This window comes from Macaca thibetana, chromosome 17 (genome assembly GCF_024542745.1).
Source record: "Macaca thibetana thibetana isolate TM-01 chromosome 17, ASM2454274v1, whole genome shotgun sequence".
In the NCBI taxonomy this organism is placed as follows: Eukaryota; Metazoa; Chordata; class Mammalia; order Primates; family Cercopithecidae; genus Macaca; species Macaca thibetana.
The window spans coordinates 22,506,580-22,532,502 of record NC_065594.1 but is presented as its reverse complement, the minus strand read 5'-3'; the positions used below and the strand labels follow the sequence as shown (position 1 = coordinate 22,532,502).

General features: G+C 37.5%; 2 protein-coding genes across 13 annotated transcripts in view; one reads left to right on the top strand and one right to left on the bottom strand.

Moving 5' to 3' along the window:
• Positions 1–19,135, bottom strand: part of LACC1 (laccase domain containing 1) — a 140,170-nt gene extending 121,035 nt beyond the window's left edge. For 2 of the 5 annotated variants that reach the window (XR_007720728.1, XR_007720729.1), the window contains exons 1-7: positions 18,984–19,135; positions 17,193–17,784; positions 16,384–16,562; positions 14,824–14,989; positions 9,826–10,051; positions 8,545–8,705; positions 7,274–7,395 (exon numbers count right to left, since the gene is read on the bottom strand). Coding sequence is in view for 3 of the 5 variants with exons in the window: in XM_050766203.1 (XP_050622160.1) it covers positions 8,546–8,705; positions 9,826–10,051; positions 14,824–14,989; positions 16,384–16,562; positions 17,193–17,754 (1,293 nt within the window). In the remaining 2 variants the exon portion in view is untranslated. Of the gene's footprint in view, positions 1–4,871; positions 7,396–8,544; positions 8,706–9,825; positions 10,052–14,823; positions 14,990–16,383; positions 16,563–17,192; positions 17,785–18,620; positions 18,698–18,983 lie in introns of those variants that run through there. The other 3 variants (XM_050766203.1, XM_050766204.1, XM_050766205.1) reach the window with 3 other exon arrangements.
• Positions 18,787–25,923, top strand: part of CCDC122 (coiled-coil domain containing 122) — a 39,420-nt gene continuing 32,283 nt past the window's right edge. For 3 of the 8 annotated variants that reach the window (XM_050766226.1, XM_050766233.1, XM_050766232.1), the window contains exon 1: positions 19,868–23,862. The gene's annotated coding sequence lies outside the window, so the exon portion shown is untranslated. Of the gene's footprint in view, positions 18,862–19,191; positions 19,299–19,323; positions 23,863–25,923 lie in introns of those variants that run through there. The other 5 variants (XM_050766228.1, XM_050766229.1, XM_050766230.1 and 2 more) reach the window with 5 other exon arrangements.

The following is a 25,923-nucleotide window of genomic DNA, read 5'->3' as shown; positions in this document are numbered from 1 at the left end:
GTTGCCATAAATGACAGGATTTCATTCTTTTTTGCAGCTGAATAGTATTCTATTATGTATATATGCCACATTTTCTTTATCCATTCATCTGTTGAAGGACACTTAGGATGATTGTATATCTTGCCTATTGTGAATAGTGTTGCAAAAAATGTGGGAGTGCCTTTCAACATACTTACTTCCTTTCCTTTGGATATACACCCAGTAGTGGGATTGCTGGATCATATGGTAGTTCTATTTTAGGTTTTTGAGGAACTTCAATACTGTTTTCCATAATGGCTGTATTAATTTACATTCCCACTACCAGTGTATAACAGTTCCCCCTTTCTCCACGTCCTTACCAGCATTTTTTGTCATAAAGCAGCATTTTAAAGTTTATGTTGCTATACAAGTTGAAAACAGTAAATTCTAATGATGGATAAAGAAATACGGCCAAATGTCTTAAAACTTTCTTTAGTGACTTTGATATATCATTATTATTTAAATAGAATCAACAAAACACTGGAAATATAAATGAACCTTGTGAAAATCAACCACAAACACTCCAAAATATGATTTATTATATTTATCCTTCCAGACCTTGTATGAGATTGTTTAAGGATTCTTCCCCCTCTGATACGGTTTGGCTCTGTGTCCCCACCCAAATCTCATATCGAATTGTAATCCCCACATGTCAGAGAAGGGGCTTGGTGGGAGGTGATTAGATCATGGGGGTGGATTTCCCCCTTGCTGTTGTGGTGATTGTGAGTTCTCATGAGATCTGATGGTTTAAAAGTGTGGGCACTTCCCCCTTCCCATTCTCTCTTTCCTGCTGCCATGTGAAAAAAGGATGCTTGCTTCCCCTTTACCTTCCACCATGATTGTAAGTTTCCTGAGACCTCCCAGTCATGCTTCTTGTTAAACCTATGGAACTGTGAGTCAATTGAACTTCTTTTCTTCATAACTTACCCAGTAGTTCATAAATTGCTCAGGTAGTTCTTTTTTTTTTTCTTTTGAGACAGAGTCTCGCTCTGCTGCCCAGGATGGAGTGCAGTGGCGTGATCTCGGCTCACTGCAACCTCTGCCTCCTGGGTTCAAGCGATTCTCCTGCCTCAGCCTCCCAAGTAGCTGGGACTACAGGTGCGTGGCACCATGCCCAGCTAATTTTTGTATTTTTAGTAAAGACAGGGTTTCACCATGTTGGCCAGGATGGTCTTGATCTCTTGACCTCATGATCTGCCTGCCTCAGCCTCCCAAAGTGCTGGGATTACAGGGGTGAGCCACTGTGCCCAGCCCCAGGTAGTTTTTTATTGCAGTGTGAGAAAGGACTAATACACTTCCCTCTTTCCCTTTTTTTCTCCCATAGACACTAGATTATTATAATGTGATAATATCTTTGCTAGGTACTAAAAATATGAAGATAAGTAAGATATGCTCCTTACTCTGATGGAGTCTATATTTAGTAGTAGACAATTAAACAGACCAACATTTAAAAATCAGTTCACTGAGGACTATAAAAAATGATGCTCAGGATGGGTGCTAATGAGACAAACAATGAAGGAAAATATTCTGGAAGAGATGACCCCAGATCTGAGTCTTAAAGGATGGTTAAGAGTTATTCAAGAGAAGCGACATTGACAAACGCTGTGCGTATGCAATATGTACAAAGAGCCAGCAATGTGTCCAAAGCCAAGGGGCAAGAGAAAACATAGCTGTGGAAGATGATGGTGATCATGGTGAGAACTGCTGTTGACCCAATAACACAGAAAAAAATATTGTGCATGGTTTTCAATATAGTAAAACTTTCCTCATACAGTAGAAGGTAGACCTTTGAGCATTAGCATGGCCCCTCATGCTGCCCAGTGGAACAAAAGCTACTTAACTTCCATGTACAATCTGGTATGGTACTCACTATATATATACTACATTGACAACTGAATTTTGGCCATATCTCCATAAGAAATTAGGGAGACACTAGAGTGTTGTACTCATTTACATAAATGTTTTTATTGTAGATGTCCTTGGTACTTCCTATTTGCTAATTCAGTAGAAAGCCTAGGTGAAGGTAATCCTAAACAGAAATCTGAGTTCTAGTCAGTCTTTGAATACCAACCAACCTCGTTGGTCTGGCCTAGCTTAATGGTATACTCTAGGAAATGAAAAAAAGTACAGAACGGCTAAAGCATGTGGCACAGAGTGGGGAGTGGTAGAAATTAAAGAAGTAAGCAGGGGAGAGAGGATGACAGCACTTATACACTTTAGTGAGTAGGTCTTTATCTTGGAGGCAGTGGGAAAGCCATAAAAATTTTTTGAGAGATGTAATATGACCAGATTTGCATTTTAAAACAATCAATAATGATACTGTAAAAAGGGATTCAATAAGGAAAGACTAGTCAGAAGGCTGCTCTAATGATATAGGTGAGAGATGACGACCTGCATGTCTGTGGCAGTTGAGAAAGAGTCATGGGAACAGATGGTAGATATACAGTCAGTAGTGTGGGAAGGGAAGGGGAGAAGGAAAGGGAGGCATTCAGAGACACTCCAGGGTTTCTGGCTGGGCAACTGCATGAATAACAATTTCATCTTCTGAGATAGAAGACAGGATGGGAGCAGGTTTTGGAGAGAAGATGATGAGTTAAGTTTGGAGGATGTTGTATTTGAGGGGACACAGGATATGTCAAACAGACAACTCTATAGCCAAATCTGGATATGTATTGAAAAGTAGAAAACCAAAGGAATGAAGGTACCTTGTGAATATGAAATATCAACTATGAAAACAAGGCTGATGGGAGGGATAAGAAAATACAATCTTAAAACATGTGCTTTAAAAATGTAAGGAACAGGAAAGCATGGTGAGATGTAAATTGAAGCAGTATGTGATGCAGAATTCAGAAAATGAAGGACATTAAAAACCCAACTGTTACCATGAACAAATCTCTTTTCTACAGTTTCTCATGAAACAAGAGTACTCCCTTTACTCCCTCTTTTTGTCTTTTGTTTTGTTTTGGTTTTGGTTAGAAAGGAATGTGGTATTTTGAGCTAGTGTCTGCTGGAAATTTTGTTTAACAAAATGTAGTAACTGGACACCCCAACCTTCTGAGAATTAAATAAAACAAAAAGTCTGCTCCAAATACAGAGACATAGCTCACCTCAGGTGCTTGGCACAAGGGCATGGGGAATGTGATGTAAGCATTTCCTTCTCTACAAAAATGCATCTAAGGAGAGTATGAAAAGTTTGTCTCAACACAATTGACATGTAATCATTATGAGTTCAAACCAAATGTGTTAATCTGGAAAAAGCAGTACTGGCAGATTTCTTTTTCCTTCATTAAGCAATGACCTAGTACAGAACAATGCATTGCTTATGGCAATCTTTGAAATCACAAGTAAACTTTAAAAACACTGCCTACAATGAAAATGCATGTGCCCTAGATCAGGGTTCCCAGAAACACATCCAGTAAGCATATGGACCATGTTTTCCATTCTTCATTGCATAATTTATTAAAAAATCTATAGGGAGAAATCTATGATTCCACTGAATGCAATGTGTTATGTGTGTGTTGATTTATATTAGCTAGGGCAAAGAGGCTATATGTCATATTTAACACACATATATTTCTTGTTTGCCATTTAGCACATCCACAAAGACCCATGCATACAAACACAATAACACACAGATAACTGAGTAATGCTTTCTTTGAAGTGCTGAACTTTCATAGATTGGTAGCATTCTCTAAGAGTTCACACAAAAAGTATGATGGATACATTGGAAGTATAACTCTAGGACAATCAAATAAAAATAAATATCAAATCCCACTTTGAGATATAAAAGCATATAACTCATATGTCCCTGTTATCTTTCCTTCCAGCTGCTGAATATTTGGGTATTATTTCTGTTTTGCCATGTTACACAGAATAAGCTTCTCTGAGTTTCTCCCAAAAATCTACTTACAGAAAAGCAGTTACTAGAGATTCTATAGGAATGAGATAGAAGTGGGTGAGGGTTCCTAAATGCTTTTATCTACTTGAACTACCATGTTATGCCTAAAGTAAGAGCAATACATTCACTAACTTCAAATGCACCCTCCCCTCCCTTTTTATTCCACAAGAAAATACAGAGTTTAAGATTGGTTCAACTTTATACCAAGAAATAAGAGTAGAGTTACTTGTTGAAATACTACCTCCTAGTGGTAAGATCATCTCATTTGTTTTATAAAGCACTGGAGTACCGCATATTTGGCCACTGTGCTATTCTTCACTATTTAAAATTACAGTTAGATAAATGGCCCAGTAAGTTTTAGTTTGATAGTACTTCCAAAAAGGTATTTCATTAATATTTATTTGATTTACAAACTTAATTCCCCTTATTAATAAAATAGCAATCAATATTTCCTATGTGCAGTTAGTAGCAGTGCTTAGATTAAAAACAAAACTTTAGGAGGAATAAGTTCCAGTGTTCTATACCACTGTAGGATAACTATAGTTAACAATAGTATATTACATAGTTTGAAAATTGCTGGAAGGAACAATTAAATCTTCATAACGCAAAAAAAAATGTTTGAGATGATAGATATGCTAATTACCTTGGTCAGATCACTATACATTATATGAACAGAAACATTATTATGTATCCCATGAAGAGGTACCATTGTTATTTATAAATTTAAAATTAAAAACAAAACCAAAACCTAATTTACTAGAAATCTTTGTTGTTGTACCCCAAAAGTCCTAGAAACCTACATACAAATGTGTGAGAGTGACAGCTATCTTGTAGATGCAATAAGATGATTATTTAATAACCTGATAGTTCTGAGTTACTAAATCAGCACTTTTCATTCATTAAAACAGCAAGGAGACAACTTTTCATTACATACTTTGGCAGAGATAATCCAAAATCAGATAATCAAAATAATTTTCATTTGGTTGTAGAATGTTGTAGTACATAAAGCAAAATGTGTCTGCAGGATACTCCAAATTTACCAACTTCAAACAAAATAATGCACAGTGAAGAACTAGAAAATTATTAACCTTTCTCAATACATGTAAGTATTCCTTAATCTTTATCATTTTCATTAAACAAAATAATATTTTGGATGAGTTCAACATTTTTATCCTATGCTTTATGTTTAGTGCCTTCCCTGAATTGGAAAAAATGAGGTATTTTATTTAAATTTAACACTGGGCTAAGGGAGATATAGAATTAAACTAAACAAGAATCAGTTGTCACAACCTCACAACATATATCAAAGTATTGAAATTGCTGGTTTACTGATTGTCACTTTTCAGTGGATATTAAATATCCTGAGGGTTACAACTGTAGTTTTTTAACCTGTCCCAGTACCTCAACAAAATTTTCACTGAATAAATTATGTTAACAAAAAATTAAAAATAAAAATATAATTAAGGTCCCTTTAATTAATTTTAAAATCTGAGAGGAAAATTGGAGTCACAAAACGTATGCTCAAATCTGACTTCATCACAAATTATGTGATTTTTGACTTCCACCTCAATGAAGCTCAGTTTTCTCAGCTGAATAAAAGGGATAATGCCCGTGTATTTCAGAGTAGCTGTAAAGGTAAAATGAGCTAATGTACATGAAAGTCCTTTGGAAATACCAAACAAATGTTATTTGCTGTCATGCCACCACACATACATGTAGGAAATACATGTATTAAATAAGAAAATTTTTAAGATGCAATGTGATAACTTACATTAAATATATATACAATTTCTCCCAAATGAAAACTAACTTAAGTTCTCTCTTTAACTGACAAACATACTCAAAACCACTCATCCAAAAAAAGTCCCTTCCTTCAAGATGTAGTTCCCCAGCTTTTTCTCTTCTCTAGTAAATGCTGTCAAAGAAGAGTTGACACCTATGCATCTTCTTCCTAATGCACTGAAAGCCGACTCAATGACCACTGCCTATAGAACAGTTTCAATGCGCTTAATCCACTGATTTCTTTTTAATTATCTCTTTATTTTATCCCTGAAGATTTCTTTTTGAGTACTTTCCACACCTATCCTGGCTTCTTCAAAACAACTACCCTATTTTTTCTTACTTCTGTGACTAATTTTTTTTACTCCTTCAGCTTCTTATTCCTGAAATGCAGGTGTTTTGTAAGGTTATATTCTTGGACCTCCTTTTTCTCATCCTAATTTCTGCCTAGATGATCCAACTTGCTCCAACAGAATCAAGCATCATCTCTGTACTATAAACCTTGAAATCTCTGTCTCTGTCTCAGGTTTCCTCCTAATTTCTAGGTCTATATTTCTAATTATTAACCAAAGATTTCTATCTGGATGTCCTTCATTCTATGTAAAGTCAAACTCATTATCCTCCTCTCTTTTCCCAAACCTTCTCCCTCTCTTTGCTGCCAATCTTGGTAAACAGCCAAGCAGAAATCTTAAGAGTCATTAATGACTTTTCCACTCTTCCTCACCTCTTACTTCCATTATCTAGTAACAGGATCTATTGATTCCATCTCTTAAATGTCTCTCTAATCCGTCTACTCTCTTCTCTATTTTAATTTCCACTTCCTTCATTGGATCTTCATTATTTCTTTTTGAAATATTTTGACCACCCCTTATCTAGTCTCTATGCTTTGGTCTCACACAATTTAAATTCGTCCTCTTAAATATGATGCCATGGGGGAGGGAGAAAAAAAATCGTTACTTTTTTTTTTTTGGCTGCCTACTCACTGCCTGGAAAATAAACTGCAAGCTCTTTGACACTGCAGTTGAGACCCTTACTTATCTGTTTCCAACCTGTTTTTCCAGCCCTAACTCCTGCCCACACCCTTTTCTCTCTAGAATATGTTATGCACTTTCAGTTTCATGCCCTGGTTCATGGTGTTCCCTCTACCTGTTATGGCTGTTCTTCATTTGTCAAAAACCTCTACATCTTTTGAGCCCATGTGATATGTGATTTTCTCTTGTAATATTTTCTCTATTCTGCCTTCTGGGTAAAATTAACCTCTATTCCTTATGTTCTCTTCTACTGCTATTAAAATTAAGTTGCAGAAGTGTTTATCTCCTTCATTGTATTAGACTCAAAGGAAAAAAGTCGTGTTCATTTCTGTTCACCTATGCTTAACACAATGCCTGACCAATAGAGGGTATTCAATAAATACTGAACTGAACAAATCTATTCCTGATCTGTGTAATAAACAGGAAGAACAAACTTTAAGAATAATTGTCATGCATAAAACATATTAGCTACAACATACTGATTTTTGTCAGTTATTATTATACTTAAATGAAAATCATTTGACTTTGAATAACAGTAAAAATATACCCTAAAGATGAATTATCCATTGTAATCCATTTGGTTTTAAGTAGATCAAACAGCTAAATTTCTCTCTTGCAGTCAGTTTGGAAGGAGGCAGGAAACAGTTATACAAAAATCCAGTCAAGTATCTGTAAAATACATAGAAATCAAATATGAGACCCTTACAATCGTGAAGTCTATTAAAGTTTTTCTGTAAGTTAAAGAGCTAAAAACATTGTAAAGAGTAAAAAATAATATTAATTCAGCTAGAAGTAACCTTAGGGAAAATTACATATGTCCTAAGGGGGCGGTGCTAAATCAGTGCCATGAAATATTTTTGTGTAATTCCAACAAAACCACCTCTAATAAATACTATTTTAAGAAAATTACACTCAGTCTTGCTCTATGACTTTAGATCATGTGTCAGCAAACTATAGCCGATAGGCCAAATCTGGCCCTTTACCTGTTTATTTTATTATTTAGAGACAGGGTTTATGTTATCCATGCTGTACTCAAACTCCTGGCCTAAAGCAGTCCTCCTACCTCAGCCTCCTGAGGAGCTGGGACTACAGGAGCAGGGCCACTGTGCCTGGCTCCCTCACCTGATTTTTGTAAACAAAGTTTTATTGGAACACAGACATATTCATTCATTTCTATATTATCAGTATCTCTTGTTGCTCTACCTCTACAATGGTGAAGTTGAGTAGCTGAGACATATATTGTATGTCCCACAAAGTCTAAACTATTTACTGTCATTTTAAAACAAAAATTTGGCCAACTCCAACTGCAGATAATCATTTGGAAATCTAGTTGAAAATCAAGCTAGTTTGTATGTGAGAATTTCTTATTATCCTAGAATTTAGAATCTTTATGCAAAGATTTATTTTCAAAAATAACATGAAAGTTATAAGGATGTTAGGATAAGGAATGTACAGATAGCAAGTACATAGTAGAGAGAAAGGAAAAATACATACTTTTTTAAAGATTAAATTGTTTTATTTTTATACTTTTAACATAAGCCTGGCTAATTATTCTTCATTAACTAGGAAAAGGAGTGGCTGCTCTTTATAATAGAGTGTTACTGAAAATGAACTTTGCTACTACTATTATATCACTAAAAAAGTAGAAACATCATTCTTCCTATAGGAATAAAGGAGTAAAGTTAAACATAATTAACTGTTTTTTTTTAAAATGAGGGGAAGAAACAGCTAAAAGAGGAAGAAAGAGAAAGGGAGGGAGATGTGGAGAGAGGGATGAAAGAGAGGAAAAATGGAAAGAGGAGAGAAAACCTACTGTACCTTATTCTCTAATTGATATGAAGCCAATTTGTGTACCAAAATTAAGGCCATCTCGGACATGGGAGAAAAACTTGTCAGGATGGCAAGATGTACAGAGGTTGAGATCTTGGTTCTGGTCCTGAATATTCCGTGGAAGAATTCCTCCCCGTTCTAGAAGAATCCTTAGGAAAAATATTTTTCAAAAGAGAGCAAGAGTTTATTTTCCCAATAGCCAAAGCAATATGAAAAAAAAATACGGATGTTGGCATGAAAGAGTTCCAGGAAAGATGTACCTAGAACAATGTATACTGTTATTCAATTACAGAACATGGACTAGTCAGGAAAAAAATGCTACACTGTATCAGCATTTAGTCACATAAGTTCATATATGCACAGTACAACCTTCCATATTGTCCTATAGACATAATCTAGGTACAGAATTTTATAATAAAAATCAAGTGCTTATTTAAGAAGAAATCTCTACGAAAGTTACCAGGATATCAGACAAAATTAATCTGGCTCAGCCAGAGTATGCTTTTTAGTCATCTGGCCCTTCATCTCCTTTCCTTCTATTAGCCAGATTTTTCTCAGAAAACTTGCTTCTCCATGAACACTTTATGATATGAAATATGACTACAAATTAGTGATACTTGATTTAAAAAGTCACATTTAAGAATCAATTTCAATCTCTTCCACGTCTGTACTAAATGAGGCAGACTCTGGGTAAGGTTTCGGTGACTGGAATGGAAACGTGATTTAAAACACACATTAATTTGCCTTTGTAGTAATGACAAATAATTTTCACCAGTTATTAACAGCAAAACTTCATAAATTCAAAAATGCAAAGAACTGTAAAAAACTTGAAAGTAAAAATCTGTGTATTTATATTATCTAATATTTTTTCTAAAAAATATATTCCTCTAGTTAATTAGATAATAAGAATAATTTTAAAATATCAGCTTCCTGAGAGTTCATTACATTTAGGAGAATTTAGCTGAGGAATGGCTGTGAAGTAAAGTACATGCCAACTTTTCTATATGAAGTTTAAGTAGATCTCTTAAAATTAAATGCCAGATGTTTCTTCCTTCACTTTCAAATCAATGAGACAAAAAAAATTCTGTTATTCAAACTCAAATGAAAACAGATTTCATATTTAAAAATGTTTGTATACATGTTCATGTCAGCTGCTTAAATAACCGCCACCTAAATTCTTCTTAGAGTTACTAATTGTTCTCTAAAATAAATTTCATTTTAGAGCAATAAGAAAGAATCAAACTTGCAGTTGAATGAAATCAGACATACCTTGTGGCTTTACGGATGTCAATATAGGGATTTGGTGAATCAAATAGTTGTACACATGCAGGATGAAGATTATGAAATGCCTCTGCTGATTCTCTTGGAAGAGTAAAACAGCAAGGTCCTACTGAAGGTCCAAGTACAACAACAATGTCTTCCAAACTGCAGCCATATTCTGCTATCATAGCATTCACTGTAGCCATAGCAACACCCAACAAAGTACCTTTCCAACCTGATAAATAGGAATAAAAAGAGATAAGGAAAGTCAAAATGTAGCAAAATTTCACCTGAATTTATGTCTAAGTTAAAAGTGAGCAGATACAGTTTGTATATTTTTCAAAGTTCAGAAATAATGAATGAACCACAAGATTAACTGTATTATCATGTGGTTTTTAAATGAGCTATGCTACACAAAGCACCTGGCACAGAGGAGACACGAAGTGGGGGTTTTCTTCATCTTCCATTTAAAGATGCTCTATAGTTTTAGCTTCCACTGAGACCATAGCTTAGTCTTCTCTATTTTTCACATTTTAAAAGATTGTGGTTAAACCACAAAATCTACTATTCTAAGTATACAGTTCAGCAGTGTTGAATTCATTGTTGTATAACCAATCTCCAGAACTTTTTCATCTGATAAAATGGAACCTCTACAACTATTAACAATAACTCCTTGTTTCTTCCTTTTACCAGCCCCTGGCAATCACCATTCTTCTTCCAGTTCCTGTACATTTGATTATTGTAGGTATATAAGTGAAATCATAATACAGTATTTATCTTTTTGTGACTGACTGATTTCACTTAGCATAATGCCCTTAAGGTTCATCTATATTGTAGTATGTGTCAGAATTCCCTGCCTTTTTAAAGCTAAATAATATTCCATTGTATGCACACACCACATTTTGCTTACCCATTCATCTACCAATGTACCTTAGATTGCTTTCACCTTTTGGCTATTGCAAATAATTGTGTTATCAACATTGGTGTGCAAATATCTCTTTGAGTTCCTGATTTCAATTATTTTGGATATACTTCCAGAAGGGGAATTTCTGGATCATATGGTAATCTATTTATAATTGTTTGAAAAATTGCTGTACTGTTTTCCATAGTGGCTACACAATTTCACATTACCACCACCAGTGCACCAGGGTTCCAATTTCTCCACATCCTCAACAACACTTATTTTCTGAGGTTTTAAAATATTAGCCATCCTAATGGATGTGAGGTGATATTTCATTGTGGTTTTGATTTGCATTTCTCTAACTTCTAATCCATGAACACAGAACTTCTCTCCATTTATTTGTGTCTTCTTTAATGTCCTTCAGCAATGTTTTGCAGTTTTCATCTCTCCCTCACTTTTTACAACAAAACCTATTATATTTCAATTAACAGTCTCTTTTTACTCCCTTCCCACTTGCCCAGTCTATCGTTCCCTTGCCATCTCTGCCTTACCTGCCTTGCATCTTACAGTGTTCTAAGATAAAACCATCTTCTTTACTTCTGCTACCTTCTTGTTGCCAAAGACAGAAAGCTAAGAATATTGCATTTTTCCTTTATTCCCTATATCTGAGTTTGATTCAGCTGATATGGTTGGCCAATAATGACTCCCCTTACACCTTCCTTAAGCACTCCATACTCATATCCTTCAAAAGCTAGGCACTCAGGTGAAGGGATCATTTTTTACAGATAAAAGGAGATGATGAAAGCAAGAAGTACTTAGGTGATAGGTTCAGCCTCGACAGGTAACCCACTGGATATGTGGTTATGGGAAGAACAGAATGAAGAAATCAAGTTTCTATCTGTAAGTGGGTAGGATGTCAATAATCAAAATAGGAAACCTAACTGGCAGAGAAGACTTCAGGGAAAAAGATGTTGAGTTTTTGACATAATGATTTTGAGGCACCTAGGAAGATACAGACAGTGATGTTCAAAGGGAAGCAACTACATATAGGCATTTTGAGTTAAAGAGAGAAATTGTCAGGGCTTTTCTACAGATGAGAGTAGCTCTCTTCTTCAGTGAGCCTCCTTAATTATCCTCTCACTTGTAGTTCATCCACCTCCTTTCTATTTGATTTTTCTCCTACAGCACATGTATATCTATGTATACATATCTGGTTAAAAGATCTTTATTAAAGTAGCCCCATAGAAGAATTTTATTCTTTTTGATATCTGATAAAATAAGTATACAATGTATGTAATTATATTATATTTTAAAGTTAATTTATTTTTATTTTTACAAATTTTTAGGTTCGGGGGTACATATATGCAGGTTTGTTACATGGGTAAATTGCATGTCACTGGGGTTTCATGTATAAACGATTTCATCACCCAAGTAGTGGACATAGTACCCAATAGACAGTTCTTCAGTCGTCACCCTCCTCCCACCCACCACCCTTAAGTAAGCCCCCATGTCCACTGTTCCTTTCTTTGTGTCCATGTGTACTCAATGTGTAGCTCCCACTTAAAGGATACATATGGTATCTGATTTTCTGTTCCTGCATTAATTCACTTAGGATGGTTTCCAGCTGCATCTATGTTGCTGTAAGGATATGATTTCATTCTTTTGTATGGCTGCATAGTATTCCATTATGTATATGTACCATATTTTCTTTATCCAGTCCACCACTGATGGGTATCTAAGTTGATTCCACATCTTCATTATTGTGAAAAGTGCTGTGATGAACATACATGTGCATGTGTCTTTATGGCAGAATAATTTATATTCCTTTGGGTATATACCCAGTAATGGGATTGCTGGGTTGAATGGTAGTTCTAATTTTAAGTTCTTTGAGAAATATCCAAACTGCTTTCCACAGTAGCTAATTTACATTCCCACTAGCAGTGTGTAAGCATTTCCTTTTCTCCACAATCTCACCCACATGTTATTTTTTGACTTTTTTTTTTATAGCAGCCATTCTGACTGGTCTGAAATGGTATCTCATTGTAGTTTTGATTTGCATTTCTCTAATGATTAGTGATATCAAGCATTTTTTCATATGCTTGTTGACCACGTGTATGTCTTCTTTTGAGAAGCATTTGTTCATGTCCTTTGCCCATTTTTTAATGGTATTATTTGTTATTTGCTTGTTGATTTAAGTTCCTTATAGATTTATTTTCTGCAATTCTATAGGTTTTCTGTTTACTCTGTTGATAGTTTCTTTGCTGTGCGGAAGCTCCTTAGTTTAACTGAATCCCACTTGTCTATTTTTGTTTTTGTTTGCTCTTGAAGTCTTCACCATGAAATCTTTGCCAAGGCCTATGCCTATGTCCAGAATGGTATTTCCTAGGTTTTCTCCTAGGGTTTTAATAGTTTTAGGCTATATGTTTAAATCTTTAATCCATGTTGAGTTGGTTTTTGTATATGGTGAAAGGAAGGGGTCTAGTATCAATCTCCTGCATATGGCTAGCCAGTTATCCCAGCAACATTTATCAAATAGGGAATCCTTTCCTCATTGCTTGTTATTGTCGACTTTGTCAAAGATCAGAGGGTTGTAGGTATGTGGCTTTATTTCTAGGTTCTCTACCCTGTTCCATTGGCCTATGTGTCAGTTATGGTACCAGCACCATGCTGTTTTGGTAATAGTAGCTTTGTAGTACAGCTTGAAGGGAGCAATGTGACTCCTCCAGCTTTATTCTTTTTGCTTAGGATAGCTTTGGCTATTTGGGCTCTTTTTTGGTTCCATATGAATTTTAAAATAGTTTTTTCTAAATCTGTGAAAAATGATATTGGTAGTTTGATAGGAATAGTATTGAATCTATAAATTACTTTGGGCAGTGTAACCATTTTAACAATATTGATTCTTCCTATCCATGAGCATGGAATGTTTTTCCATTTGTTTACATTATCTCTGCTTTCTTTCAGCAGTGTTTTTGTAATTCTTATTGTAGAGATCTTTAACCTCCTTGGTTAAGGCAGCTGTATTCCTAGGTATTTTATTCTTTCAAAATTAACTTATTAATGACTTGAAATTCACATTTATAACTTCATTTTGACTGCTTGATCTTGGATATTTTTAAACTAAATGTTTTCAAACCTAAGAACTAAAAAAAAAAAATCCTCTTTTTATATCCAGGAGCCAAGATTCAAATTTTAAATAACTTTTTGACAATGTCATGTAGTAAACCTGACTTCTACTCATTCAATCCCATTATTTCAGCTAGGTCAAAACAAAAATATGCTACTTTCTTTTTTACCTATGAGCTAAAAAGCAAAGTAGAAATAGATTTACAAGTGAAGGAAATTTTAAAGATCATCCCTCATTTCACACAAAATCACAGCTATGGGGTAATCTAAAATACCATTTTAAAATACCTTCAGAAAACAAAACTCCATATCTTTAACACAATATACCTTCTAAAAATACTTCTTTTCTCTCAGAGAATAGTTGCAGTTAAATACATTAAATGATTTAAACTAAAAACAGTTTTCAAAGCATCTTGCTTTTTCCTACCTCCCTAGCTTTACACTTGCAGCTCCATCTGGGTGAATACTTTTCTGAAACATGCCTAACATTCCCATTTCCTATAGCCTGGATTTCAAGGATTCTCAACCAAAGGCAGTACCACTCCCCTAGGGAGTGTTTTGAAAAGCTTGGAGGGTTTCATTGTTGTTTGGTTGGTTGGTTGGTTTTGGTTATTACAGGAACTAGAGGTGCTACTGTCATTAAGAATTTCAGGGGCTAAAGACACTTAATCTGCAATATGGTATTATCTTGACCAAAATGTTAATAGCACCCTTACTGAGGAACACTGTTACTAAGCCAAAACCAACAAATTCCTTAGGAATCAACCTAGGTGCGACCTCCTTTGGGAATTCTACTACAATTCATATAATTTGATGTGGATACTCCTCTTAGCCGTCCCTATAATAAAACTATGCCGCCCCCTCCCATCATTACATTTACCACAGTGTAATGTAATTAACTGTTTGCCATGTCTATCAGAAAGAAATTACAATTTTTCCTGCACAATGAGTAAAATCCTAAATGTTTAATTAAGTATACTTACCAGCATGAGCAACCCCACATGCTTTTTTGACTGGATCTGCAAAAACTATTGGTATACAGTCAGCACCAAGAGCTGCTATTGTGACTCCTCTCTGATTTGTGGTTATTCCATCATAAGAATCAGGCTCCTTTCTTCCCATAATCCAGATGTCATTGGAATGATGAGTCTAATACCAAAAATGTGCAACAAAAATGTTTTGGAAGTGGGATTTCTCATACCATAAGCTTTCCTGAAGGTATTCATTATAGTATAAAATTATATAACCAGTTTAAGATTACTAGCATTCATTAAATATATCACTTTTGTATATGAGAAAACACAAAATTTACTTATAATTTAACTATTTAAGCTTTTGGTATTATACTCTCTGATAGTTTATACAAAGAAAAGCACAGTTTAATGTTATAAAATTCAATATAGTGAATAATGAACATCTTTCCATAAAGATAGGTATAACACTTCTTAATGCACTTTCTACAAAATGAAAATTTTTCCTGTAAAAGAAAGTTAATTACCAAATCAATGATACTTTTACTTTTCCCAGACTCAAGTAAAGCTAGAATTCTGTAAGGAATAAGACATTATCTCATCAACTATGACCCTAGTTCCTCCTGGAGTAGATTTATAAAATAATGGCCTTTCTCTACCACCATGCAGTTCCCTTTCTTCAAATCAAAAAGGGCAGTGGTAGTATACTCTCTAAGAATTAACTGTACTTTTAGAATTGAGGACTCCAGATGAAATATACAGTAGGCTCTTGAATAATGTCATTTTATTCCACATCATTTCATTATAATGTTAATGAAAAAAATTGACTACCCACCCTGTCACTGACTGTGTGAGGTTTGCACCTTCTCCTCATGTCTGCGTGGGTTTTCTCTGGGTAACCCAGTTTCCTCCCACATCCCAAAGAAGTGTATATGAGATGAATTGGGGTGTCTACCTGGTCCCAGTAGGAGTACGTGTGTGTGTGTAAAAGCACCCTGCAATGGAATGGCGTCCTGTCAAGGGTGGGTTATGACCTTGGATCCTGATCTGCCAGGATAGACTCCAGCTACCTGAAGCCCTGAACCAAAACAATTTGATAGTTATCTTAATTTGTTTTTATTACTCTTTTGTAAATGTATGTCTAGCTCATATTTATTTCAATATTTAATATTAGGAATGTGTTGGTCTTTATTTAGAAGTTTGGTGATGTTTTTGTGACAAGAAATATGCCTTAGAAACTTTATTCTTATTTATATCAATTAGCCTATGGTAAAATTGGTTTTATTATGTCGTTTCGCTTAAAGTCACAATTTCCAAGAACCCATCAACATTAAAGGATGACTTACTCTGTGTGTGTGTGTGCATATATATGCCTGTGTGTGTGTGTGTGTGTATAAAATAGAACTGATCTTTAGGCTATGGTGTATAAATCTAAGAAAAACAACCACAGCATTATTCTAAAACTTTGGATGAAAAAGCAGATACAAAAGTTAAATAGCTTAAAGTCCATGTAGTTAGTAGTAAAGTAAAAAATATACTTTAGATCTTTCAAAATATAAAGCAAAGTTTTACCTTTATTCGGTAAAATTTCTCCATATTAAATCCTGCAGCATTCGCCAACCTACGCAGATTTTCTTGAACCACTGCCTTGGGATCTCTCCGTTTGGAACTACTGAAGAGATTGAATGAGCTAAGAGTTGGTATATAAGATATTCCACCTGTTCTTGTAGTAAATCCATGTATGAAAATATCTGTTGAAGATAAGCAGTGAAGATTTAAAAGACGCTATTCAAAATACCAGTCTCTCAATTAGACCTTCCCTGATCACTGCTACCTGCCCTTGTTATTTGGCTTCTAATTTCTATGGCATTTTGTACCTCCATAGGTTCTTATGGCGTTCTGCTTTGTGTTTATTTTACACTCCCTATGAGATCGTTGCTCTTCAAAAGGTATCTTGTGTCTCATCTGGCTTTGTTATATCTAACAGCATATAGCTCACAGAAAATATTGTTTAACCAAGAAGCAAGATTGATTGTTTTAAATTTTACTCTTCTATGAAGGTGCCAATGATTTGAAATTTCAGAATTTCTAAATAGAAGATTTTAAGTGTCATAAATCTCATTGCAAAGGAGGGCTAGATTATTTGTCTCAACATCAAATTTTCATAAAGCAAATTTATTTATTTGGGGTGGCTTTGAAGGCGTTATCCCTTGACCCTGATACTATAGGGTCATACATGATAGCTCTGTGTTGCCACTGATGCTAATGAGTAATAAGCCCACAACAGTCAACAACAGGAGGAAAAAAAGAGGTGAACTACCTCTGAAGAAAGATTGGTTTTTCATGTACAAAGTAAAAACAACAGTTAGTGGTTAATATACCTGGGATCAAAGGAGAAGTGATAATAGTTAATTCTCCTCTCAGTGCTGGCAGACTTCTCAAAAATGTTTCTATTTCATTCTGAATTTCTCTTAGTTCTTGAGCTGTGATTATGTTTATTTCAATGGACTGTTTAAAAAGGCCTCCCCTCAAAGTCACTTGCAAATCTTCAAATTCGAAATTGTAAACATCAGTGAAGAGTTGATCAATAAAAGCTTTCATTAATGCCTTCCTGTGCCTGGGTACAATTACCTTAATGCTGCTCAGATTTCTTTCATCAATTTTCTGTTTAATGGTATACAAACAGGCAGCCATGCTGGGACAGCTAACAATCTCAAATTCTTTCAAGAGAGCTGATAATCCATTGCCTGTTTCTAATTCACAATTATCTTGTTCTCCATCCCTTTCATAGCTGATGTTACTGCAACACATTATACAAAGAAACTTGGCCTTGGCGGCATGGTGGTACTGGACAGCATTCAAAGTCTTCAGTAATGTCTGATGGCAGTTTTTTTGAGAGTTCAATTTCAAACCAAAAAGATCAATCAAAACTGCTTCTGCCATCCTTGAAAGAATACTTTTGTGCCAAATCACCTGCAAATAAAAATTAGTATAAGAATATAAAATTATATAAATCCTCTTATAGTTACAACAGAAATTTGTGGTAGATTAAAAAAGAATAATTACATTGATTTTAAAATGTAACTAAAATAGTAAATCTAGTCCCCTCCAAGAAAAGCCAGTCTATTCTGTCACAAGAGAACCATGACAGTGAAAGCAAAGCCATCTTTTAATTCGTTTTGTGAAAATGCTGGTACATCTTTCCAGCAGCACAACAGTTCCTCTGTTTTGTTTACATAGAACTTTTAAGTAAGGAATTACTTGCTGAGTTTAGACAAAGTCCTGTTTTTAAATTGCAGGTTGTCAACCTGTGTGATATATCATTAGTCCTGACATGACTGTCATATTAGGTCTCATCCTTTCATATGCAGGGGCTTAAGTTCACGAAGCTAAATGGAGCTGCACGCGAAATTCGCCTTTTAAGATGATAAAAGCTGAGATGGCTAATAAGAGTTCCCCTGAGGATTTGCGCAGTACTCCACACTTAGCAATGACCACAAAAGCTATAGTGATTTGGACGAGACAGGCTTCCTCCCAACTTTCTTAATTCATTCTCCCCATCCAGCTTTGCTCACCTCCAGCCCAGCCCTCCCACCCCATCCTGCGGGTCTCCAGTGACCCCCTTTGGCTACGCTCTTTGGCCCAAGGTTTTCTCCTGCCGCTTCCCCTAACCTTCTCTCCCCATCGCTCGGGGCTCCCTCTGAGGTTCATTTAGCCAGTTTTGAGTGGGTGACTGTCCCCCTTCCCTGTTCATTGTGAAATTTCCGCCCAACGTGTGTCGCCCCCGGGTCCCTGTTCCTCCTGCCCACCTCGGCTCACGGGGCGCAGGCTGTGGCTCTGCACCTGCCCGTGCACCTCCACCGGCCGCTCACCGCCCATTCGGGACTTCCTGTCGGACAACGCGCACCAGAGGCGATTCGGGCCGCGCCTTCCCGCTTTTCACCTTCGGTTGCACACAGGTCTACAGCGACCTCTGTGACGATTTGCCGCCCCGACCCTCGTCCTGAGCCCCAACGAAATTGGGCAGCCGCGAGCGGGTCAACTGGAGTCGTAAGCTCGGCCCAGCGGCGACGACACCCGCCCCGCCTCACCTCACCCACCTCGCCCCGCCTCACCTCACCCACCTCGCCCCGCCTCACCTCACCCACCTCGCCCCGCCTCACCTCACCCACCTTGCCGCCGCCGCACAGATTCCCCGCCTGCCGGTCCCGGGATCCCAGGGGAAACCTGAAGGCCGGGGCCCCGCGGGCCAGCTGCCGGGAGGCGGGAGGGAGCTTGGGCAGGGCCGCCCGCCGTGCTTGGTGCGGACGCTGCAGGCCCAGCACGAGCGCTGGGGAATCCCGGGATGAGCCAAGCGCCGCGAGCCCGCTGCTGCCTCAGCAGTTCCGGGTCTAGGCGGCCTGCCGAGCCGGCACCCAGCAGCCCCGCCGGCGTTAGAGGAACAGGAACCAGAGTCCCGCGAGGGCCCTCGGCTCGGAGCCAGGCGGGTTAGCGGGCGGGAGTGGGCAGGCCGAGTCCGGAAAGGGTCGCGAGGAGGCAGCTAGGGGCTCCGTCATGGGGGATGGGGCGGCGGAACGACCGAACCCGGGAGCGGGCGCGGGGCGGCAGGAGCTGCAGGTCTCCAGAGGGCACGGGGAGGTGAACTAAGGGCCCGGTTAGAGAGCGGGACGGAGGGCACCTTGAGGGGGCGGTGGGAATGGCGGGTCGCGTGAGGTGGGGCTGCCGGAGCCACCTCGCGACCAAACCGCAGTCTCCCTTCTGTTAACGGAAGCCGTTTCCCAAGAGAGCTGAAGTCCGCGCTTCCGGTCTCAGGGACGCCTCGAGACCCAGCAGCGTTGTCAGGACGCTGGGTTTCCTCACCGCAGCCCGGGACCAGTCCCTTGTCATGTTAGCTCTTGGCAGCTTGTCCCATGCAGGGCTCAAGTCAGGAGGCCTCTCGAGGAGATGTTTTTAGTGTTTTTTTGTTGTTCGTTTGTTTCCAGAAACAAGCTGTTGTCTCTCCTCCAATGCCTTTGTGCTGATTCTTGTTGACCAACACTCTTTCGAGCGCCTTCACTTGCGTTGACAACATGGATGACCTCTATGGCCTTTTAAAATATGTGCCACTAGCAGGACTTAAGTAAAAGGCCCTCATCCCTAACTAAAATCATGATAAAGGTGCAGTTTAGCATCCCTGAGCTGTCCTCCAAGAATATAACGTTCATTTATTTGAAAATAGCAGTTAGGACATGGAAAGCCAGTGTATGCCAAAGGGAAAAAATATCCGACTTTCCAAGAGTAAGAGAAATGGTGCTTCCTGAGGAACTGTTTATGATGAAACGAGAGGTCCTTTTTACATTTACTGTTGCTCATTTGGTAGGCGCTAAAGAACCTTTTGTCTCATAATCTCAGCTGGGGGTTTGGAAGAGCCCTCTGGAGTAGGCATGTTCTTGTGCTTGACTAGAGAATGGGAGCACTAACCCGGAATAGGAACCCACCCTTCAATAGCCCTAGCACCAGTTTTGTCAAAATTCGTGTTTTCTTTGGTCATTTGTTAAGAACCCCAAGCGGTAGATGGTACACGAAATCAGAAGGTGCACTCTGCCTTGAGTCTGTGTTAAATATCATTAGGTTGGTGCAAATGTAATTGCGGGTTTTGCCATTGACAAAGACCACAATTACTTTTGCACCAGCTTAATACCTCAAGCAAAATAGAGGTCTTTTAGTTACAAAGGTTTTAAACATTTATCTCTGTTTTTACAATGGTGGGATTCGTATTCTTTCATGCAACAGTAGTGGCAGTAAAAAAAATGAAAAAGAAAATATTTCAAAAGAATGAAGTTGTCAGGGAAGAGAGAGTTTGTTATATTGTATTTGCATACCATTTCCTTTCACCATCTGGTCCTAGCGTCATGTCCTAACACTTCCTCATCCCATTTTCACTCTATCCTACTCCAGTGGTTCTCAGTCTTGACTGCAAATCAGAACTGCAAGGCAACTTAAAAAAAAAAAAAAAAATTAATATAGAGACTCCACCCCAGATATACGTTGAATCATAATCTCTAGGAGTCAGGCCTGAACATGTTTTCCTTTTTTTGTTTAGTTTTAATCTCTATGTATGATTCAGATGCATAATTAAGTCTGAAAAAATAAAAACGCCCTATTCCCAAGCCACTCAAATAAAAGCTGTTCTTTAGAGGCCACATGATTTCATTCTTTACATTTGCAATTCCTCTACTTAGCAAAATACCCTCCTCTTTATATGCCTAACTGCTACTTTTTGTTCAAGGCTCTTCAAGCTCAAACATAATCTTCCCTGAATCCCCATCCCTCATCAAGCAAAATTAATAGCTTCTTTACATGTTGTTCATATAGAAGAAGCCCTCTCATAGATGTAGTCTGGGCCCCTAGCCAAGCAATAAGTGGAAAAAATGGTTAAATATTGAATTGTACACTTTATAAGGATGAACTTTGTGGTATGTAAATTATATCTAAAAGAAGCTTTTTTGAAAGAAAAAAGGTCAGTTAAACCACAGAGTCATGAAAAAGTATAGCAAATACCTTAAACTGTATTCTAACCTAAAACAACTGTGTGTTCATTTGCCAATCTATTGAGAAGGTCCAAGACCTTTTCTTTGCATGTAGTCTACTGATTGGAATTCTGCATGCTATCTCTTGCATAAACCGTACCCATAAACCATCAGCTAAGATTTCCCAAGATTTTGTTCTTTTAAGGGGAAAATAACTTAAAGGTACTTGTGAAGCAATCTGAGAGCAGATTTATACTTTATAAATTTTTTTTTTTTTTTTTTTTTTTTTTTTTTGAGATGGAATGTCGCTCTGTCACCAGGCTGGAGTACAGTGGTGCGATCTTGGCTCACTGCAACCTCCGCCGGGTTCAAGTGATTCTCCTGCCTTAGCCTCTTGAGTAGCTAGGATTACGGGCATGCACCACCACACCCGGCTAATTTTTGTATTTTTAGTAGAGATAGAGTTTCACCATGTTGGCCAGGATGGTCTCGAACTCCTGACCTCGTGATCCACCCACCTCAGCCTCCCAAAGTGCTGGGATTACAGGCGTGAGCCACCACTATACTTTATAATCTTTTACAGTTAATCTCACATACCTTTGTTGGGTCTTTCCAAAATATTAAACATAGATTTTTAAAGAAACAATTTTCACACTCTTTCATTGGGTTTATACAATGTAAAGTTACAAAAGCACAATATCAAGTACAACTGGCAAAAACAGATTTGCAAACACAAGTAAGTCATAAGATTGAACTAGTCAATTGATAGGACCAGAAATGGGCAGATTTACTAGATAACAGTTTCCTAGCATGATATGGGAATTAGTCACTTATGACTTACAAAGGAAATAGAGTGAGTCAACTGGTTAGAGGTTATGTGTAGACAGGCTAAGACATCAGCTACTGTACCTCTCCATTTTAATTGACTATGTGTCTTTCTACCTAGAGTGTTTTGAGGGCAGAGATGGTGCCTGGCTATTATGGGAAACTACTGAAGAACTTCCCAGACATTTTTATAATGCTATGTAAATCTTCTCATGAGAACAAGTATGATTTTAAAAAACAAAACAGTCATTTTTAAGCCATTTACACTAAGGTTTATGGATCTGTCCAGAAAAGGCCATGTAGCAGATGCAAATTTCCTTGCTAAAAGCTTCTGTTCATTTCCTAGGGCTACCATAACAAATTGGGACTAACTGGGTGACTAAAAACAACAAAAACTTGTTCTCTCACAGTTATAGGGGCCAGATAATGAAACTGAGGTATTGACAGCACTTACCTCTTCTGTTCACTGACGTCTTCTGTTGTCTGGTGACTTCAGGTGTTCTTTGCCTAGGGGCCTCAGTGACTTGGAGCTCCATGCCTCCATCATCAAATGGTCTTCTATGTGGGTCTGAGTCTCAAATAGACCTCTACCTTTCTCTTATAAGGATTCTTGTATAGAAATCAATGAAGATCAATCAAATGAGAACAAACAAAGGCTATTTATTCAGGCCTTGTAAGGGAGGGAGCCACGATCTCCTGCATTTTAGCAGAGCCAAAGGCAGGCAGAGGAGTGGGCATGCCCTAATTAGAGGCTTTCGGCATGAGGAAGCTGCAGGCAGGCCAACTAGAAGTGGAGCATTCTGTGGCTTCTTCTTGTTAGTCTCAACTTGGAAATGGGGACAAAAGTTAGGGAAGATGCCAGTTATTAATCCAGTACTGGTCATTTGGGCCAATTGTTATAGTTTGTCTCCTAGGATTGTTATTAGCAATAATGATATGACTTTCTACAAGTCTAATTTATAGACTTCCTGGACTGGTTACTGTAGATAATGGGTTGGTCTCCTGGGTTGCTTGCTGGAGGTTGTGGGTCAGAGTTCTGTTTTTACATATGGTCTGGCCATTGTCCATTGGCATATTCAGTCACCTACCCTAAAGCCAGGATGATCTCATCTCAAGATCTTTAACCCAGTTATATCTGCAAAACTCCTTTTTCAAAATAAGGTCACATTTGCAAGTTCTGGGAGTTAGGACATGGATATATCTTTGGATGTGTGCGAGGGCACCATTTAACCCACTATAAAGTTCCTCTTGGTTTAGAAATCATGTTTACTTATTTAGAGGGGGAGGAAAAAAAGACCTTGCCTCTTGCCTCTCTGAATGAGACAAGCAGGTGGGTTATAACTGGATTTCACCAAAGGTCTATATAACTTCTGTCCCAGAGGTAGAAATCTTTTTGAAACAGTTGCTTAGACATCCTTTAAAGCTTGGATTTGAGTTGCAGACCAACTCCTTTATGTCTGCACTCCAAAACAAGAGATGTTTTGGTAGTCCAGTACTGTCTATACATTCAGCAAAGCCCCTCCTTTGGTAGAAATCTAGAAGCAGTGTGGATAATGTATGAATGTTGCCTATATTATCTTGGATAGGGAGGTAAGGAACAGTACAAACCCTCTGGTTTCTTTCTTTTTCAGTGCCCAGAAACTCTAATCTCATTGCCTGACCAGAAAAGGAAGTAATCCCTAGTGTCAGCAGATTCAGCGGTATGGGTATATGATAGGTATACAGTTTATTTTTAATTATTCAATTAATTATTTTCGGATGACTCTGATGATGTTCTAACTTATCTTAAAAACGTATTTGAAAAGACAGTCTTGTCTCTAAAAGACTGTTTCCTTAATTTATGTGCAATTCTAATGAATTATCGGTAGATGGCAGTAATTTGTTTTCATTTTTCTTTTCATTGCACAATAGAAATCTGGGAAAAAACCCAAAACTTTTCCAATTTTACGGCATGAATTTTATGAATAGTTGGTTTAAATAAATATTATCCAAGAGTTCTTCAATTTATGTTGCTATAGAAATAGAGATCAAGAAGTACTAGTTACTTTATTTTTATTGTATAAATCAAATTTTCTTTATTCTTTTGGTTACTTTATCAAATACTTTAAGGAATACAAAAATGAATAAAACACTGTATTTGCCTTCCCGGTGCTTACAATCTAATGTGGAAAGATACTATAAAATAATGAAAATAATAAAAATAAAAATCTGTTGAGTATTCATTGTGGGACAGGAATCTGCTAAATGCTTAACATGCATTATTTCATTTAGTCTTCACAATCACCCTAATGAAGCAGGCACTAATACTGTTTCCATTTTATGGGTAAGGAGTCTGTGGCCCAGGTTGGAAATAATGTTGCTAATAAGTTAATAAGTAGTGTAATTTAGATTCAAAACTAGCTCTGTCTTACTTTAGACCTATACCTTTATTTAAAATGGCATAATAGAAATACTGAAACAATTCTTCTAAAAAGAGAAAGACCATATCTTCCCAGAAAGATCAAGAAAGACCTCCTAAAGAAAAAGCCATCTAAATGGAATTGAAAGATTGGCTGTGATGTTGACATGATCAGAATAGTGCTTTTGGAGCATCATTCTGTTAGAAAAGGGCAAATTGGAGTGGAGATAGACTATAATTAGACACCTGTTATATGCCAGGCACTTGTAGACCTCTGCCATCATGGAGCTTACATTAGTAGAAGGATATGGAGATGTCAGTGGTGATAGATGCTGTCAAGAAAAATGAGGCAGGGCAAGGAAACAGAGGGTGAAAGAGAGAGTTATCAGAGAAGGCTTCTCTACTAAGATAGTATTTCAAATTGGTAAGGAGTGATTGGATTCCAGTATAATTTAAAGGTAGAGCCAATAGGCTTTGCCAAAAGAACTGCATGCAGCTCGTAATGGAAAAACAGTGAAGGTTCTGGCTCATCTTTTGAGTAGGTCAATCGGGGCAGCACCCTTGGAGTGTTAAGGATTTCTCAAAGGGCCTATGAAACATCAACAATAAGATATCCTTTATTATTGCCTTGGGCAAGTCTAGTTGAATTGCCTTGGGCTCTATACCCTTGTAGAGACCTCCCTGCTAATGAATTCAGGGTTTTTGGCCTAAAGAACAAGAAAAATGAACTTATAATTTACCGAGATAGAGAAGACTGTGAAGGTGCAGGTTTAGTGGTGGTAATAGAGTGGACAGAGGAATCAAGAGTTCAGTTTGGGACATACTGAGTTGAAATGTCTATTAAAAATCCAAATGGAGATATCAGGTTAGCAATGAGTATGAGTCTGCATCTCAACAGGAATGTTCAGGGTAGAGATATAATTTGGGAATTGTCAGCCTACAGGTGGATTTTAAAGCCGTAGAACAAGATGGCATCACATGTAGAATAAGTATGAGAAAAGAAGGAAGCCTGAGGACTGAGCACTGGGAGGTATAACATAAGTAGAAAAGACGAGAAAGGACCAACAAAGGAAACCAAGAAGTATGGTGTTTCAAGAAGGCAGTTATTATCAAATGTGTTAAATGATGTCAATAAGTCAAGTAAAATGAAGACGGAACTTGTTCATTGAATGTGGCAATGTGGAGCTCACAGATACCGTGATAAAAATCTTAAAAGCATAGTGATAAATGACTGGTTCTAGTGGGTTCAAGAAGAAAGAGGAGAGGAAGTGGAGAGCAAGGATCTTGGCTTTAAAGGGGAGCAAAGAAATGGGTCAGTACTGAAGGAGGTTATGGTGTCAAGCAAGGGTGGTGGTGGTAGTGGTTGTTGATTTATGATGG